General features: G+C 43.5%; 2 protein-coding genes across 4 annotated transcripts in view; both read left to right on the top strand.

Moving 5' to 3' along the window:
- Positions 1–3,311: 3,311 nt before the first annotated feature.
- LOC310819280 (gap junction delta-2 protein-like) lies at positions 3,312–4,430 on the top strand (the record flags this gene model as incomplete). Its single annotated transcript, XM_083690523.1, has 1 exon — positions 3,312–4,430. The coding sequence occupies one exon, from the start codon at positions 3,312–3,314 to the stop codon at positions 4,428–4,430; it is 1,119 nt and encodes a 372-aa protein (XP_083546649.1).
- A 1,938-nt stretch (positions 4,431–6,368) lies between these two features.
- The window catches only part of LOC310824121 (unconventional myosin-XVIIIa-like), a 68,709-nt gene continuing 56,748 nt past the window's right edge, over positions 6,369–18,329 (top strand). For all 3 annotated transcript variants that reach the window (XM_083696970.1, XM_083696969.1, XM_083696971.1), the window contains exons 1-2: positions 6,369–6,433; positions 9,044–10,205. In XM_083696970.1, coding sequence (XP_083553096.1) covers positions 9,174–10,205 — 1,032 coding nt within the window. In that variant the 5' untranslated portion in view covers positions 6,369–6,433; positions 9,044–9,173. The remainder of the gene's footprint in view (positions 6,434–9,043; positions 10,206–18,329) is intronic.

Raw genomic sequence — 18,329 nt, 5'->3', positions numbered from 1 at the left:
AAATGATCGATATAATATTACAATACTGTTTCAAAGTTAAACTAGCGTTAAAATGTTACGTATACTTATCTGGGATATCTCTGGTATGGGATACTTTATTTCTTTTACACCCCTATGTCTGTGCTTTCACTGAATCTGCAGGGGGCATTCAATGAATGGCAGAGTTGATCATTTGCTCCTCGAATGATATTACGTGCGCCCGAAATGTAGGACCAATGCAATCTGTATCCGTCGCAATTTGAGCAGATCGACGAATGAAAAATTTAATAATAAAATAAAATAAAAAATGATAAACCGCAACATTTGTCTGAACTGTCATTTTCTTGCTCGCCACACAAAAACTGAAATATGGTTCCTTTTCTGTTCTCTGTTCTCAACCCTCTGTTGATGCAGCTATCAATTATATTTTGTGTGGGTGGATATTTATGTGCTCGACATATTTGCCAAGTCGTTTCGGTCCTGCTTACGAAACACGTATCTATTTCAAGCTCTCGGTTTCATAATTAGGACAGTTTGTTTGCATCTAGTACCGTATTTAGCCTATATAACAGATGTACAAATGCATGGAATGAACTTTCTTAGGGCAGATTCGATCGTCCAACCACTTCTGCACTCAAATAGGTGCATACATTTTACTTACAAAACCTGAATGGATTTTGTTTGATTTATTACTTTGTATTTCAAAGACATTATGTAAACTTTTCTTTTCATTTGGTCCATGAAAGTAATTCGAGGTGAGGCCTACATAATGCTGCTCCCAAAATCTTGTCAGAACATGAAAATGTAGATTAGCCTAAATTAACGTGTTTAATAGAAGCTATTACAACCCAGTGCAGTGGAATCCTGAAAACACATGGGGGCAAAGTTCTGCAGTCACTCAAATTGAGTCAATATTTTCAAACCACTAATGGATCAAAGTGCTCACACTTATACAATAGGACTAATATAATATACCATTAGATTATTATTTTTTAAAGAGCCATCACATGTTGATATGTTTTCAGGCTTATGTTTACTGTGCCTCAAATGCCATTACTCTAACTATTCGAATACATTTCATATGTATCTATTGCCACCCTTGATGTGTTTTGCAGTGACATGAGTTAATTCATGAAACATGTCAGGGAAAAATGTCATACAAAATAACAAATTATAAGAATGTTTTTTCAAAAAAGAAAACAATAGTCAATATTTGGAGGATGAATGTTACCACCAGAAAATAGCTGATTGCGTTCTACATCATAATTCATAAATAGTTGTATCAAAAAGTATATGTTCCCCTCCCAACAAACAGGATGCAAGATTTTATTCACATGCATTTAGTTCTGCTAAGCACTTACTGATGACACACATCATTAGGCCTTATGCAGGATTTAAAATGAGACGAGGGGGGCAGATTTGTATAGGTTTGTGTTTACTTTTTTCAATAGCGTATTACTGTATTGAAATTTGGCTGGCATTTACTTTCAAGCAACAGTAATGCTATGCTATCTGACTCAATATGTGGATCTGTGGAGTAGATCCAATTGTGAGAGCACTCTCATAGTTCTTGGCTATATAAGTGCCATTGAGAAGTTATTGTACATTTATCTGTTTGTGTTGAAATAAAGAGATGGCTCTAAAGACCATTAGGGTGCTGCCTGACAATGATCACTATGGCAGCTTTAATCATTTTTCCAAGGACAGATAGCATTTGACTTGGTAACACTTTAGATTAAGTTACCCCTATAACTATACCTATACCTGTGTTTGCTACTGTAGCAAGATTAGATTAAAACGTTATCATATGATAAGTATGTATTTGGTATGTTGGTGTTGATTGGTTTGTATTATCTCACAAGTGGAATAGGTAAACAATAGGTAGCACAAACCGCTCAACTCTATTACAATGTTGTTACTAGAGTGGTTACTGAGTTACTACACAGGTATAGAGGCTAACATTTGTGACATTTGTTTTTATGTGTTTTGTTATAGGTTTATTTGGGACAGTTTTTTTTCTTTATTATAGATTAGGTGTACATATTTTCTGCACAATGTTATATGTTTATACAGATTAAACAATTACCTCAAGCATAAAAGTCAAAAGTACACAGGAGTAGATAGTAGTAGAGGTGTATAAACAGTCTCACATGATACATTTCTTTTTATCACATTTTCTCATCTCAAAGCAGGCAGATATCCATTTACAAATCAGTATTGTTGACATTTTTTCCAGCACGTTCTTTGAACTCTGTGCTTGACTGTGAGCGGCTGTTCAGAAAAGGTGCCCCCTATTGTACATTTAAATCTTTGTCCCACTGTACATTGAAAGCCTTTGTTCACATACAGTACAATGAGTGTTTCAGATGGAGTTAGGGAATATGTGTGGTCAGCCCATTCTCCCCTCATCCAGCTCAATAGACTCCATAACATCCAGTAACCAGCTCCCACTTCAAATATAGTTATGCAGATTGCTTGCTTTGGCATTTTTCCAGATTTGGATCGGAAAGAAACAAATTTCCCAAAGGTAAGTTCCTCTGAAAATCATTCGTCATGTTTGATCTGTTTGTGCCGTGTGTCATTTTTGCTGCTGTTTGTGCATTTGGACAAAGGCAGACTATGCTGCACTTCTTTTCACCGTGGACTGTTGTTGTACAGTGTGAGAGGAGGGCTACATTTACAGAATTAGTGAGCTATATCAGTTCATGACATAGTTTAAACTGTCTATCAGGGACAATATAAAGCACTCGCTCTGTCTACTTTTGAGAGTTGTATTTTCATGTTTGTCATCCTACACCGTAGTAGAATATATTATGAGAATACACACATCACAACAGATGTAATAAGAGCATCTACCTGTCTATGAAACCATGTTCCAATGCTGTATATTTCAAAGTAAGCATGTTGTGTATAGATACAATGTCCAAAACATGCCCATGTGAGAGGTCCATACATCAAAGTACTTTGAGGCCTCTCATGAGTGTTAGATAGTGAATTATGTGTTGTTCTGTTTTATGGCTTCATGGATCTGCTGACTTGTCACAGACTGCCCAGCTTGACATGTGCCCCACCCTCAACGGGCACTCAACAGTGAGTGTAAAAACTATTTATAGACCTTTGATAAAGTATAAGGTAAAACACTAATGCTGCAGATGGCCTGGTTCCATCACTCTATCAAATACTGTAGCATTTATATTGATTTATTACTGTCATGAATATATGACCACTAGTCTATCCACAGATCATATGATGTATGATTGCTGTAGTAATGCATGTTTTACATGTGATCTATGCATTCTGTTTTTAATCTGTGTTTCCACCCAGGTTAAGAAATGGGAGACTGGTCCATTCTTGGCCGCTTCCTAACGGAGGTGCAGAACCACTCCACAGTGATTGGCAAGATCTGGCTGACCATGCTGCTCATCTTCCGCATCCTGCTGGTGACCCTGGTCGGGGACGCAGTCTATAGCGATGAGCAGTCCAAGTTCACCTGCAACACCCTGCAGCCTGGTTGCAACAACGTCTGCTATGACACCTTCGCCCCAGTATCGCATCTGCGCTTCTGGGTCTTCCAGATCGTGCTCGTCTCCACACCGTCCATCTTCTACATTGTCTACGTGTTGCACAAAATTGCAAAGGACGAAAAGTTAGAGATCGAGAAGGTTCAAGAAGTGGTAGCCAAGCGCCCCCCTGCATGCGAAAGGGCCAAACATATGGGGGTGGAGGGTGATGCAGCCCTGGAGGCCAGCAGCCCCAACTTCACCCCCCGTTATGAGGAGTGGGGCCCCCAGGAGGGCGGGTGTGTGGAGCACAGCCTGCTGGAGGAGGACTTAAGGGAGACGGGGAAGGACCCCACCGAGCTCTCCAGCCAGGTGCTGCTCATCTACATCATTCATGTGATGCTGCGCTCCATGATGGAAATTGCCTTCCTGGTTGGACAGTACTACATGTTTGGCTTCGAGGTGCCTCACCTCTTCCGCTGTGAGACTTACCCCTGCCCCAATCGGACTGACTGCTTTGTGTCCCGTGCCACAGAAAAGACCATCTTCCTCAACTTCATGTTCAGCATCAGTCTGGGCTGCTTCATCCTCAACATTGTGGAGCTGCACTACCTGGGCTGGGTCTATATTTTCCGTGTGCTCTGCTCTGCCTGCTCCACATGCTGTAAGCCAGAGAGGGACCCTATGGATCGTGTGGGCCTGTATGCCGACCACAATCCACTGCTGCTGCAGCTCAAACACTCTTTACGCGGCAGGGTGGTCCTGCAGACCCCCCCTCCCATGTCCCAGGAGAAGAGTAGTGGGGTGCCCACACATGCGCCCGCCATCTCCTTCGAGACAGACTCCACAGTAGAGTGTACTTCCAAGAGGAGCCCAGATGAGAAAGAGCGCACTAAGGCCAAACTGGCTAACATGGCCAAAATGGGCAGAGGCAAAAAGTCCTGGCTGTGAATTGTCTAACTGTGTATTTTACCTTTCCGTTTCATACTTTTCTTTTGCTTCCTCCTCTGATTGCATGTGTTCATCTGAAGATTGATTACATTTGTTTCCAGTAAGACTGAGTGCAAAAGCAGTCCTTCGAGTCTTTTGCAGTGAATCGTTAGATTTTTTATTTTTTTATTCAACCTTTATTTATCCAGGTTAGTCTCATTGAGATAACATCTCTTTTTTGAGGGAGACCTGATCCAAGACAGCAGACAATGAAAACAATATTTCAGACAAATCACAAAAGTAGACACTTACATCACACAACCGATTACATCACAAGACCCCTTACATGACAAACAAGTTACAACCATAACACACTAAAAACAAACACACTATCAAAAAGTTACTGACAGAGACACACATGCTCAGAGCACATAAAGGCCCACACACTGCATGTACAATACTCACATTTCTGTGTATACATGGACACAAATGATACACTTTAATGTGCAACCACCTTTGTCACCATCCATGTTACTTCTGCAATATCTTCAGTACAATACCAGTTTTCCCCCACCTTAGAATCTCAAAAGTGACACTCCTTTGGATTGAGAAAATCTTTGTTGTTTTGATTATCTTGTATTAAATTGTCATTTTCTATTAATCTAGTGGATGATTTGAGTAACTTTGAGCAGAGTTGTGTATTAAGCTGTCATTTGATGAAAATGTGCTCTATAGAAGATCTAGCACTTGAACTGATTATACAAGAGCAGTGTTTCTAAATGTCCATTGTGTATATTAGAAAATATCATGTATGCAAGAATACTTTATACTTGAATAGTATAAAGTAAAAGCTAATAGCGAAGAATAGAGGACAGCATATTGAGTGAACTAGTCATAACCTCTTCTTTTTAGAGAGGAATGTATATACTGTATCAAGAATCCCTGTTGAGCTGACAGCTCATTTTAAGAACCAAGCACTTAAATCTTGGTTTGGTGGAGTTTTTTTGTGTCCATATTTTGTTTGGTGTTATGATGATGTTTTGTTTAGTATGATGTAATTCAATACTGTGACATGTATTTTATGCTAGGCATCATTCAATCCTGGCATTAATCAATGCTGTACAAAATGGCTACTGAACTGATTTGAGCTGTGTTTCTGCTGCTTATCTGACTGATGGTGCATTTTCACAACAAATTCAGCCCGGCTGACTTTGAGCTGAAACAATGTTATCAAGATTGAGTAGATCAATGAATAAAATTCAAGGCTAAACTAAGGAGATTATTGTGTTTTTTTAATTCCATGTGTAAACAAATGATCATCAGAAACGTATGCCATTCAACTTTAGTCCAGATGAGGATGCTATTCTATAAGACAACTGGTATGGTTTTCATATGAAGCAGCTTCATATGAAACAGTTGTACAGCTGGAACTATAGGAGAAGATCTTGCATAACAGTATCAGCATATTCTAGCTGTTAAATATGACCTTTTACCACTGCCAGTTTGGATTGATGGAAGATAGAGTCCATGTTTTTGTCATGGACTTTGCTAAGACAGACTGTATTCTTAGATAATGTCAAATCAATGATTACAACATATGAAATACTCTAATGCGCGCACACACACACACACACACACACACACACACACACACACACACACACACACACACACACACACACACACACACACACATTCTATGTAGGCTACTGTCTGCCCATGCAATTTATATGGCACAGTGTCCATGCCATGTACATGCCTACAGTTTCACTGTACAGTGTAAACCAGGCAGCAGCCACATACTACCAAATTATTATATTCCAATCATTTATCCCATACGAATGTTTCCAAACCAACCAGGAGAGGTCACTGCGAGCCGGCTTACAGCAACTCATGCGTTAATGGACTGCCCTGCACAGACTGTACAATAAAAACTGCTGAAACCTACTGACATTCTCACTCAACCCTTCATCGAACTGCAACCAACAGTGTCCACCAACTCCAACACCGCATATCAATGAGCGGTGAGTATCCGATGCAATAGATTTCTTAAAAACTGTTCAAAGTCGATGTGGGGACATGCATCTTTCCTGTCTTGATTGAACTGTTTGTCTGTCATCTGAAGCTACCGGTGTGGTAAAGAATGAGGGCAAAGCAGCTTAAAGGGAGCGCATTATGAGCAAGCTTGGACTAGCCGCAACAATAACCCTTAAATTCAGCGACAATGTAGCAGTCAGGATAGACTATATTTCATTCCAGGTAACGAGACTCGCGTGTTACATTCATGTTCAATTATTTTATTTCCCACTGGGAATATTCCTCCTAGGACAAGTGGCTCGCGTGTCGCACTGCATATCCTATAGGCTTCCGTGTCACCATGCGTCCTTTAAAGTAATTCTGTCCTTTCTTTAGATGATGCCTTCCGCATAGGCTATGTGTGAAAAGGTATTGATTTTTGGAGATGTTTGTATGTGCTGTTCTAAAAGGCAGCAGTGCCATGCGGCACGAGGCGCACAGACAGGACACAGCCTAGTAGGGAATCTTTAACTTGTAAAGATAATAAGGTCAAAAAAGGAGTGTTTTTTTCTAGAATGACCTATCTTAATGGTACAATAGTTTAGATAAGACTAGGACGCTGTCACTGACAGGACTACTGACAGCTCCCAGTGTAGGACTTGGGTAGAGTGAAGCGCCCTCTGAACCAGCACCTCACCTGATAGGAATATGAACAAGTATCAATTATGAATTATACAGATAAATCCCCTCAAACTCCTATGTTTTGATCTCCCCACAATGACTTTAAATATAGCGGTTAAAGCAGCAGCTGTGTGCAACCAATCTGTAATTGTTATACTGGCCCATGGCAATGAATTTGTTGACTGCATGTTAGTTTTGATGGTCATTTGTTTTGATTACTTCATCTGTCTGTATTTTTGCCAGCTAGCAACATAGTAGACTAGATTGTCACTATTGTTCTATTCACAAAAAACAGTTCCTGGCACACCCTACAACATGAATTGTATTGTACTGGAACGTGTATTTTTTATGTATATGAGTGGAATCCTGCTTTTGTTTTAGTTTTTTGTGGTGTATTTAGACGTGTATAGATAGAAACAGAGGGGGAGAGATAAAGTGGTGACACAGTAGGAAGGTGGATGCAGGGATCAGACCCTGAACTGTGGGGGCCATGTGTAGTCTAGAACTGACAGAGCTTACCACTGCACCTGACTTTGGCATAACCATTGCACATTTTTGTTCTAGCCCTAGACTAGTGCATCTGATTGAATTGATTAAAGGCTTGATGATTTGATTGGTTGACCAGTGCAGGGATAAAAGCAACAATCTTAAATGTCTTGGAGTCCCTGTTGAACAGAACAGGGAAACACTGCAGACCTACGGTACATGCAGTCTACATCTTGACACCACATGTTGATCATAGGACAATGACATGTCCACTCACATACATGTAACACTGTGTGTTAAAGGTAGACTCTAGGATATGACGTCTCATCTGTGAAAACAGATCAACTTTCATCAAATATATTGTAGCGAACGAGAGTGTCCACTCGTTTCACTGCCCTCCGACATAAGATGCATTCAACTGTACAGTGTAATATGCTGCATGTCCGCTTTTGAAAGTCTCTGGCAGCTTTGACCCACTCGTTTTGCTATGACGTCATATCCCAGAGTCTACCTTTAAGGCTCAGTGTGGCAGAGGTGATTTGGAATCACGCTCTTGTGATGAGGTAGCCCTGCCTGAGACATATAAACTCAAGTGTCGCCTTCTGACCTAGAGGATGTCCTCTTGGCCTAATGGTAGACACTTGGGTCTTCCACTCGGGAGAACTATGTTCACACCCCACCCGTCACATCAGCTTAGGTGTCAAGGTCTAAGCTGTGACAAAAGCCAACTCGCACTGTAGCCTTTCAGGGCCAGGGGTGAAGAGTACTGGTGTGGAGGCAGCCTTCTTCCGAAACAAAAGCCCCCAGTCACATTTTATTTATATAACCTCTTAAGAAGTTTGCTGAAGGCTCCACAAGGCTTCAATCTCCAGTGTTGTATGCCTAGCCCTCCTATTGCTGTCCTGCAACAAAAAATCTTATGAAAGGCATACTTGTATCAACATACCGACTGTTTTAGGAAAACCCATGATTATCTGGTGTAGAGACTGTCGACATAATTCTGTAGTGCAACAGCTTTGAACAGTTTCACTGATAATTCAAGGTGGAAGCTACATCTTTATTTCATGAAAGGCAGCCTCTAGCTCTAACATCTGATACCCTCTTGTACAAAGGTGTTTGGTTGCTCCTGCGAAGCCTTGGTGATTAGGTTAATTGATGCATTGAAATGCATTGCATGTAACACTATCTTCTTCTCTGGTCCTGGCAGTATGTAGAAGGATACTGACAGTTGTTCTGGTTACACATGGCATTAAATGGAACTTCATATGTAACTTGACTGTTCATTTAGCAATGATATGTTTTTGTAAAGGTTAAAACCTGGACTTTCCAAGTTATAAAAACACTGTGACAAGTCATGAGTCACCTTCGCCCATGGGGATGACACATGATCTGTAATGATATCTCATTGTCATTATATTGGATGATTGCTTGATTGACTCCTCTCTCCTTAGGGCTCCTCTGCTGATGACATTCCAGAGTGTCACCTAGTTGCTTCCCTGACTAGGGCTGAAAGACTGATACTTCACCTTTGTATGGAACCCCCCTTGGTGTAAACCTACACAATCTCGAGGGGAACAAAACATGTTCCACCTGATTAAGAAAGACAAGGAGAAGGATGGGGGGAGGAAGGAGAAGAAGGAACACAAGAAGGACAAAAAGGAGAGGATGTCCCAGGCAGAGATGAAGAGCCTGGAGGAGATGAGTATGAGGCGCGGCTTCTTTAACCTCCACCGAGGGGGCTCCAAGAGGGACTCCAGGGGCAAGCTGGAGATCTCCAGCCCCATCCCCATCAAAGTGGCCAGCAACACGGAGCTCAGCCTGACCGACATAGACGTAGACCGCTTCAGCAATCGTGGCAGCATGGTCCTGGATCTGGGGCAGATGAGTGCAGCCAGCTCCAGTGATGACCTAAAGGGAGAGGGAGGGCTGGACGGCCACCGCGCCTCTGTTAAGGAGCGGGCAGCCAAGTTCGGCTCCCTGACCAAGCAGAGCTCCCAGGTGGGGCAGATCATGAAGCGCTTCTCCTTCTCTCAGAGGAGCAAAGAGGAGAGTCCCTCGGAGGGGTCCATTCCCTCTGGGCCAAACTCTGCTGCCCCATCCCCCCAGACAGAGGTCAAGGTGTTTGCCCCTCAGCACAGACAGGATTCCCAGCAGTCACAGGGCCGGGGCAAGGCTGCTAAGACGGTTCACATCCCAGACGTGGTGGAGAAGACCTTCCCGGTGGACCTGCGGCTTCCTGCCGTGGTGGCTCCCCCCATGCCAGAGCCAAGGGAACTGGAGCTACAGCGACGCAAGACCGGGGACTTTGGCTTCTCCCTGCGCAGGACCACCATGCTGGACCGCCGGGCTGACGGTGGGGTCTACCGGCGCGTGGTGCACTTTGCTGAGCCTGGTGCCGCGACCAAGGACCTGTCACTGGGGCTGGTGCCGGGAGACAGGCTGGTGGAGATCAACGGGGACAATGTGGAGAACAAGAGCAGGGATGAGATTGTGGAGAAGATCCGTCAGTCTGGAGAGAGTGTACGGCTGAAGGTGCAGCCCATCGTGGAGCTGAGTGAGCTGAGCCGCTGCTGGCTGAGGAATAGTGAGGGGCTGCGCAGGGAGGCCTACGATGTGAGTACTTAAAAGTATCATTTAATGTGATTATTTGGGTGTTGGTTTACGTTGGTTAACGTAAAGTTGTGTTGATAAAAGTCCACTTGGGGAAGGTGTCAATGAAGATTCCACGTCAGTGAGTGTGCTGATGATGTCATTAAGAGGCTGTATTGTACACAAGAGGATTTGAGAAGGGCGTGTTTGTAATGAGGGATTCTGGATGTATGATTCTATTGCAGGTTGATCAATGCACTGCACATGGAACCTACTTTTCTAACCCTAATAATAACCCTAACCACTATTGTTTTTACAGCAATCCAGAGACACTCTCAAACTAGGCTCACAGCCATTGAGTTCAATGGAGTGTGACATAGGAAATAGTTTATTCTCTTCCTAAACCTGTATTTCCAGTTCCAGACTAAATTCTGCTTGTTTCAGGGCCTCATTACGTAAGTAGTGTTGAACTTCTGTGTCACTGCTGTGTCTCACCTGGGAATGTAAAGTACTTCAGTACTTCTGACCCTACCCTGTCGCTCCAAGTCACAGAGGAGGCTCTGGTCCATCTCTCATGTTTGGAATACTTCAGCTGGGATGCCTCTCTGTTGGGTAACTGCATGGTTGTACAGTCTGGTCACAGAATGTGGCACATTCCTCTTTTTAAAGCTGGGTGTGAGGAGCTGCCTCCCGTAGAGAGGCTTGATGATGCTGTAGTGTGTGTGTGTGTGTGTCTCTGTCTCTGTCTCTGTGTAATCCCATCCTCCCCCCTCCTTTTCCCCTTTTGACACCAAACAAAGGGAAGCTGGAGGGGAGCATTGTAGGACAAAGGCACAAAGACCACAACAGCCCATGGCCATATGTTCTTGAAATAACAAGGTGCCGGTTGCAGTTTCTGCTGGCCATATTCACTTCTTGTCCCAAATTGGAATGCTATAGGTGGAGCAAATTGTTCTGACAGTGTGTCAAGACAATAATTTAAGGTACCTTTAGACATTCCTTTCTGCTCTGTTTACTGAGTGAGTGTGGCAGTGTGGAGTCTGGTTTAGTGACCCTGCCCTGCCCCTCCCACTTCTAATGATTCAGCTTCAGACACTTGTCCCTTCACATAGTGTGTCAAGGTTGCTCAACAAAAATGTTTGATATCCTGTCTTTATAATGATATCCTGTCCATATAATGAAAAACAAACCAAAAAAAAAATGTTACGTGTTCACTTGTTGTCTAAAGATATAGAGAAATTGCTAATCTTTTTGAAGAACCCATACTGTACCACTTGGAAAAAAACACATCTAAAGCCTACATCACAACCAATTGTAGTGCTGAATTTCCTCATGTGAGGGGGAAGTGAAGGTCAGTCAGAGGAGTGCCTTTGTTTATCGTTGGATCTGTTGACAACACCGGTGGTGAGTATCTATGTCAGTCATCAGAGGGTTTGTTATTCCTGTGCTCAATGCCTTCTGCTTTGTCTCAGTGGGAAGCAAACACACATAGCTCTCCGGCAGGAGTCTGAGCAAAGGCCTGTGAAAGCTGCTCCGATCCCCAGATGTGAAGGGTGTTCAATCTCTTTCCAGGTTCACTACGGGGCCAATTCAGACTCTCTACCCCCATGTGTGCCCAACACTGCCCTTCCTCACCCGCCCCTGCTGGGTCAGTCCAGTGGGTATGCCAGTTAAGAGGCTTACCAACCACCAGGCTCATGCCCCACAGACAGATGCCCAACAGATAGACCCAGCAGGCTTCAGACCACTGGGGCGAGGCTGCTCAGCGCAGGTTCAGCAGACCTAGCGAAGCAGCATCAGACAGATCTGGACAGGTCTTAGGATTTATATAATGTGCATCCCATTTCACACGCTTGTATTTTGGACATTCCCCTCCTGTGGGTTGGTATTGAGCTGTGCTGGGAATGTGGGACTGCAGATGAGTAAAACAGCTGGAGAGGGTGTTTAAGTATGTCTTAATCAGACAGTTGAGAATGGATAGTAGTGTAGATCTGTTGACTCCTCTGTGGAGGGGTTTTAACTAAGAGTTTGAGAGAGGATATTCTCCCTGCTTTATGCTGAACTCATGGCAATATAATAGTGATTTGTAGCCACCATCTGTGCCCGTCATTCACAGCAAACTGACTGGTATTTTGTTCAGTACCTGTAGCTCTAAATATAGAATGAAAGAGTATTCTTATGTGTCAAAGTCCATTTCCTTCTCTGTTGGCAGTCTGTGTGGAATGTTGGATTTCTGACTGCGTTTCTCAGGAATGCAGCCTAGACGTTGCACAATACTGCAGTCTACCTTGAATCAAAATAGAATAGTACAAAACTCTTGCGTTATCCCATTCAATCCCACATTAAGGGTCACTGTCCTGCTTTGCGCTGACCTGAGGGCATGGGATCATGTTCAATTATAAAGGGTAGCCCGCTATCCCAGAATCGGCTTACAACTGTGGTTTGAATGGGCCCCTAAAACCTACTACAAAATCCTAAAGATTAACATACTGTATCAAAAAGCATTGAATTACACCCATTTCATTCCTTTATTCCTTCAGTGAAATGTTTTGTGGTCAATTCACATGGAAAAACAGTTCAGTCAGAGTCCATCTTCTAGGGTTTCATAAACATGCACACTTTGTACATATAAGCAGTGTGGAGAGGTTGTGTTTCTCTTTACTCTCCCATATCCACCCGTGGTACGGGGGGCCGCCAAGCAGGACCCCTACACATGTACACCAGATGTGTATTAGCCTACGAATTGCACTGTGTTGATGTCATGTAGGCCTACTAAATGTTCCTTCATAAATTATTATAATTTTATCATGATTACACATTCATGCTACAGACTACAGAAGTGTTTTTAAAGTACATTTCCACTGTGTTCTCTCCCCTGAGATATCGTTGCCTTTTTGGAGTAGAGAGAGAAAATCCTGTCATTTCAATCTGCCGTTCTCTCCGTCTCTCTCTCATTTTTTTTTCCGTGGCAAGGATATGTCAAGTATTTCCTGAAGTCTGGTGTTTGTGTGTGTCAAGGAGAGTTACCTTCAGCTCTCATGATTTTTTTAGGGTTGTTCTGAACGAGTTCTTTCCTCTGCAATGAGCCATCTCTGACCTTTAACGAACTGAATCAAAAGGGGAAGGCAAATCCAATACTCTAATTAGGGCTGTGTAGAACTTCCTCTGGCTGTTCTAACCTCTGAATGTTGAGCTGTTCCCCTTGATGGAATTCAGTGGTCTGCTATTCAGGTTATTGTACCGTCGCCTCAGAGGTGTCCACAGGGGGAGAACTGCCCTGATTTTGAACCATTTTACATACCAACCCACGGGTCCCCTTTCTCAATCTTTGTGAGCTTCCTCCATGTATAAGAAAGGAGGAATGTCCGCTGAAACTGTTATGCTGCTCCAGTGATTTACTCAAGACAGGGACACAAACAAACAACGTTTGGACTTACATGGTCCGGTCATGACCTCCTTTGTTTGACGTCATCTTTTTTTCTACTCCTTTAATGACTTTGGATGCGTTCAAAACTTTTCCTTTTCACAGTTGTATGCCTTTGTCTGACCAGCAAGATCATATCAGAGCACTTTAGATGTAAATCCTGTGTTTCCTCCCATACGTGGGGATATCACTGTGTAAAACGGTGTGTGAGGCATCGAGAAGTCGGTTCTACAGTTTGTCTAGCTCTGTTTTGAGTGTCATATGGAAGGTCAGAGTATGGAACAAAAGCATGCCTTTGTCACAAGAACAGGAATGTCAGAGATGTTGGTATGGAATGTAGCGTGAAGCACAAGGTGTACACTTAACATGGTGCAACCCGTTTGACTACCCGTCCCACCACATACACATTTACTTGAGCAAGCAGAGGCTAGCTGGAGGCTACTGGAGGGACTGATGATGGCCCCCCTCCCCTTTAAGAGACATCCCTTCCCCTGCTACTGTGTCCCAGATACCACCGATCATGATTCAATCATTAAAGACAGGCCATTCCACAATGTGAAAAAACGATGGCGTGTGAAAGTGACCCAGAAGCAGATCTATTTATAGGAGGGTATAATAAGATCTAGATCAAGTGGGTTCTACAGTTTGTCTAGCGCTGTTTCGTCAAATAATGTCTTTGTGCAGGGGAGGTCTGGCTCGTCACTGGCTCTTAACACTGGTAAACTCTACCCCCATGCACTTTGTCATAAGTGAAGTCTACCTGTGAGCAGTGAGTGAGTGAGGGCTCAACAAGTGAGCCTGTTGTTTAAAACCGGCCAGGCAGGTTCCAGACGTGTGTCACTCTCCTGATGGTTTACAGTTAGGTTGCATACCAAACCCTTTCTCACATGTGCTAGGGGCTGTTTTGCAAATAGGACACAAATTTGTTGTCACTGACCAGGCTTCGGTTCAGAGTGTCTAAAGATATCATTCTGTAAGATTGACGTGTGAAAATATTATCTGACAGTTATGATTTGTTGGGTTTAGTCTCTCACTGTTTGATTCATGTAATTAAGCAGATTATTATTATTATTATTATTATTATTATTTATTTATTTATTTTACCTATGAGATGAATGAGTAAGTAGGGAGATGGTACAGTAAGAGATTTTTCTTTTTCAACCACTGTGTGTTTTGTAGATATCTTTTTTCCAAGACCATCAAGGGTATTTCTGACACCATAATACTCCTTAGTATGCAGGTGACGGTTCAAATATCTCAATTTAAAAGAGGATTATGAGAGTTCTGGGTAGTTTTGGAGGTGAGGAGAACAACTAAATGTGACAAGACAAGGCCTGTCCCCTGGCTTACCCCCCTCAGAAACCACATGTGACTCACACTGACACTGTGATTCTCTGAACTGGCCATTTGTGGACAACACTAACTAGACTGTTTTAAGTATAATTTGGGTTTGGTTTTAATCGAGATGTTACAAAAAACAGGCAGTTCATTTACATCCAGTAGGCTGCATACAGCAGCTACCACCAGCTTCTGAATGCACTCCTCTTTTTAAATTAGATTAAGGTCGGTCCAAATGAGATTATGTAATGGATAAATCTGGGCCCAGGACCAGCCTTTTTGTTTCCCTCGCTCTTGGGAAGCTGTCAGTGAGTTTCCGGGCCTGTCTGGAAGCTGTCTGTCCCTAGCTGTGGGTGTCAAGACCAGTGTGGCTCCCAGGTCACCATGGCGTCTGACTGTGACCTGTCACTCAGGGACTGAGCCAGTGTGCGTGTGCTGTGTCCAGACGATTGGCCCCGCCCCCTCCTCCATGGTGAGCAGGAAGTCACTCTGGCTCAGTCTCCAGGCTGACCGTGCAGGACAAGCTGTACTGTTCTGGCACAGATGTTTCTATTTCACATTGTATTTTTCAGCACAGCATGGGTTGTTATGAGCATGCTCAGCTGGCCCCACAACATCTGAACATCTGATGCCAGCCTGCCTGTACCCGTGCCGAGGGGCGGCCAACCGTGACAACGTCTAAACCTCCCTGTGTTGAGGGCGGGCAGTAGTGACGTCTAAACCTCCCTGTGTTGAGGGCGGGCAGTAGTGAGATTGTCCAACTATGCCTATCCACCCTGTTAATTGTTCAGCTCCCGCCCAAACAGGGCTGTACTGGGCAATGCAGAATGAAACCAGGCTGTTCAATACCAAGCCGTACTCAATATTGGAACGGCGCGGGATAGCACACCGCCGGTCGGCCCAATAGTTTGTATTAGGCCTCAGTGTGTAGACACTGGGTAAAGAGATGCTCCACACACTCTCAAAGTGTCTGCTGTGCTCATGGTTCTCCTAAGGGCAGTTGTGTTTTGATGCTAGCTCTCTGTGTAATTAAGGTCTCAGAATATAACTCCCCCTCAGTGGAGGCAGGGCTCATTGTAATGCATGTAATGAAATGAGGAATGGTATCAAACACATTTGTTTAATACCAATCCTCATTCCATTCCATGCTTAAACTAAGACCGTCCTCTGATTTCTACCTCCACCAGTCTCCCCTGCTCCCCATATGCTTGACAACAGACAGACAACAGACACTCACTGCAATGTAAGTCGCTTTGGATAAAAGCGTCAGCTAAATGGCATATATTATTTCTCTTCATTTATCTGTGTATGTAAATGTGCCTGCTGCATTTTGTACAGTGGCATAAATACTGGTCCTTCCCACAGGCTGTAATGCTGCTCTCACAAAGCCAATTCAAGCATCAAATTACTGCTGAGTGCAAGCACTTATCCGGTGCAGCACTATTGTCTGACTTGAACTGAAAGAGACGGTGGAGGAAGAGCTGGACCAATGTGCTTGATTAGTGATCTTATGCAAGGATCAGAGCTTATGACTGTGATGTGTGATGAGACTAAAAGGATTATAGATGTTAGTTTCCTTTATGGCAGACAGACGTAGTTTGCATGGGATGCTGATTTGTGTATATCCTGGGAATTGCTTTGCATGGGCAGGCAGATGTATCATTCTTCTTCCCATTTGCTTTGATCTCCATCTGAGATTGGAACTGGGTCAAAGTGCATTGCTGCAGATAGACTCTTATGGTTACAGCTGTTTGACATGATTATTATTACTATTATTATTCTTTTCCCTCCTTCCATTTCCTCCCAGTGGAAGAACAGAAAGCAAAACAAAGGCAGTTTGTGGGTTGTGTCAAAGCCAGAGGAACAACATGCAAAATCCTTGGTAGGATAACAGTGCATGCACGGACATGATCACATTTTGAGTGTATCTCAAAATCCTCACCTGGAGCTATGATGTGGACATGTCACATCCGCACAGTAGAACACAGGCGCTGTTGTTCGTGTTGGCCCAAACACATTGTCCTCTTTTGTGTGCGCCTAAGTAGCTTCATTTAACCATCAAGGCAGGTGTCGGGATGAATTAAGAGGCTTAAGTTGCCGTCATTTGCTTAATTCCAAACATTGCTTTTGTTGGTGTATCGCCTGATCTCTCAGATCATTCCTCTTTACCACAGGTATTTCCTCAACAGTTCCTGCCCTATCAGGACTCGGAGCCAACTCCCTCCCTCCTCCCCTCCTGTGCTGCTTCCTCTCTCTGAACTGTTCACAGTGCAGAAGCAACAGAAATAAAGAGTTCCTGTGAACATATAAAAAGACAATGGATTATATTATAGTGGATTATTGATCCTTGCTCCATAATAAATAGTGTATCATGAGGAAAGATATATATATATATATATTTGAGTGTTTCTAATAGGATTATGAGAGTTCTAGTAGTTTTGGAGGTGAGGAGAACAACTAAATGTGACAAGACAAGGCCTGTCCCCTGGCTTACCCCCCTCAGAAACCACATGTGACTCACACTGACGCTGCTATCTTTTCTATAAGCAAGCCTCATCTGGTTGTGTGTGTGTGTGTGTGTGTGTGTGTGTGTGTGTGTGTGTGTGTGTGTGTGTGTGTGTGTGTGTGTGTGTGTGTGTGTGTGTGTGTGTGTGTGTGTGTGTGTGTGTGTGTGTGTGTGTGTGTGTGTGTGTGCACGGCACAATCTCACTGATGGTGACTCTCTACACTGCTCAGTCAGTCAGACATGAAACATCATAACTATACCTATAACTGCTGTCAACACCCATTTCTGTGTGCACAGGTCAAACTCCAGTTTGCTTAAGGGGTTTCTCTTGAAATAATTGTTAGGAACTGGCTCTAACTTCCTGATCTTCACCTTTTGATTGGCTGCTGAGAAGTTCAGTGTTGGAGCCCCCTATCTAACCTGACAACAGGGTTTTAAAGTCCATTTAGTGAGGCAGCTGTGGTTCTGATAAGCTACCTTTTTAATTGAACAGAGCAGCAAACAGGAATTAGTCTGATTCTTATCTATGGCCCAATTCTCATTAGTTTCCCATGAAGTCCACCGTTTAGACAGTTGGGGGTCTCATCACTGTCTCAGTGTTGATTGGTTTAACCAGTGAAGGTGTTCCTGGGTCAGGCCTTTACACCCACGGCACCAACAGCAGCCATGACATCACTGTCTGGATCTTCCACAGACCTGCCCCCAAGGGGGGTTGCTCCACAGTGCATTGGTCAGTTCATACAGTGACTCCACCTCCTTTTATCAGGAGCGTCAAATGAATGGACTCGTTTGTTTATCCTTGATCTCACACATATTTCCTGCCTGGCTGCAGACAAGCTTTTGTCATTAGGAAATTAGCAAATGGGTTTAATCTCCTGCC

The sequence above is a fragment of the Argentina silus genome, assembly GCF_951799395.1.
Source record: "Argentina silus genome assembly, chromosome: 2".
In the NCBI taxonomy this organism is placed as follows: Eukaryota; Metazoa; Chordata; class Actinopteri; order Argentiniformes; family Argentinidae; genus Argentina; species Argentina silus.
This window is presented reverse-complemented; position numbering and strand designations above follow the sequence as displayed.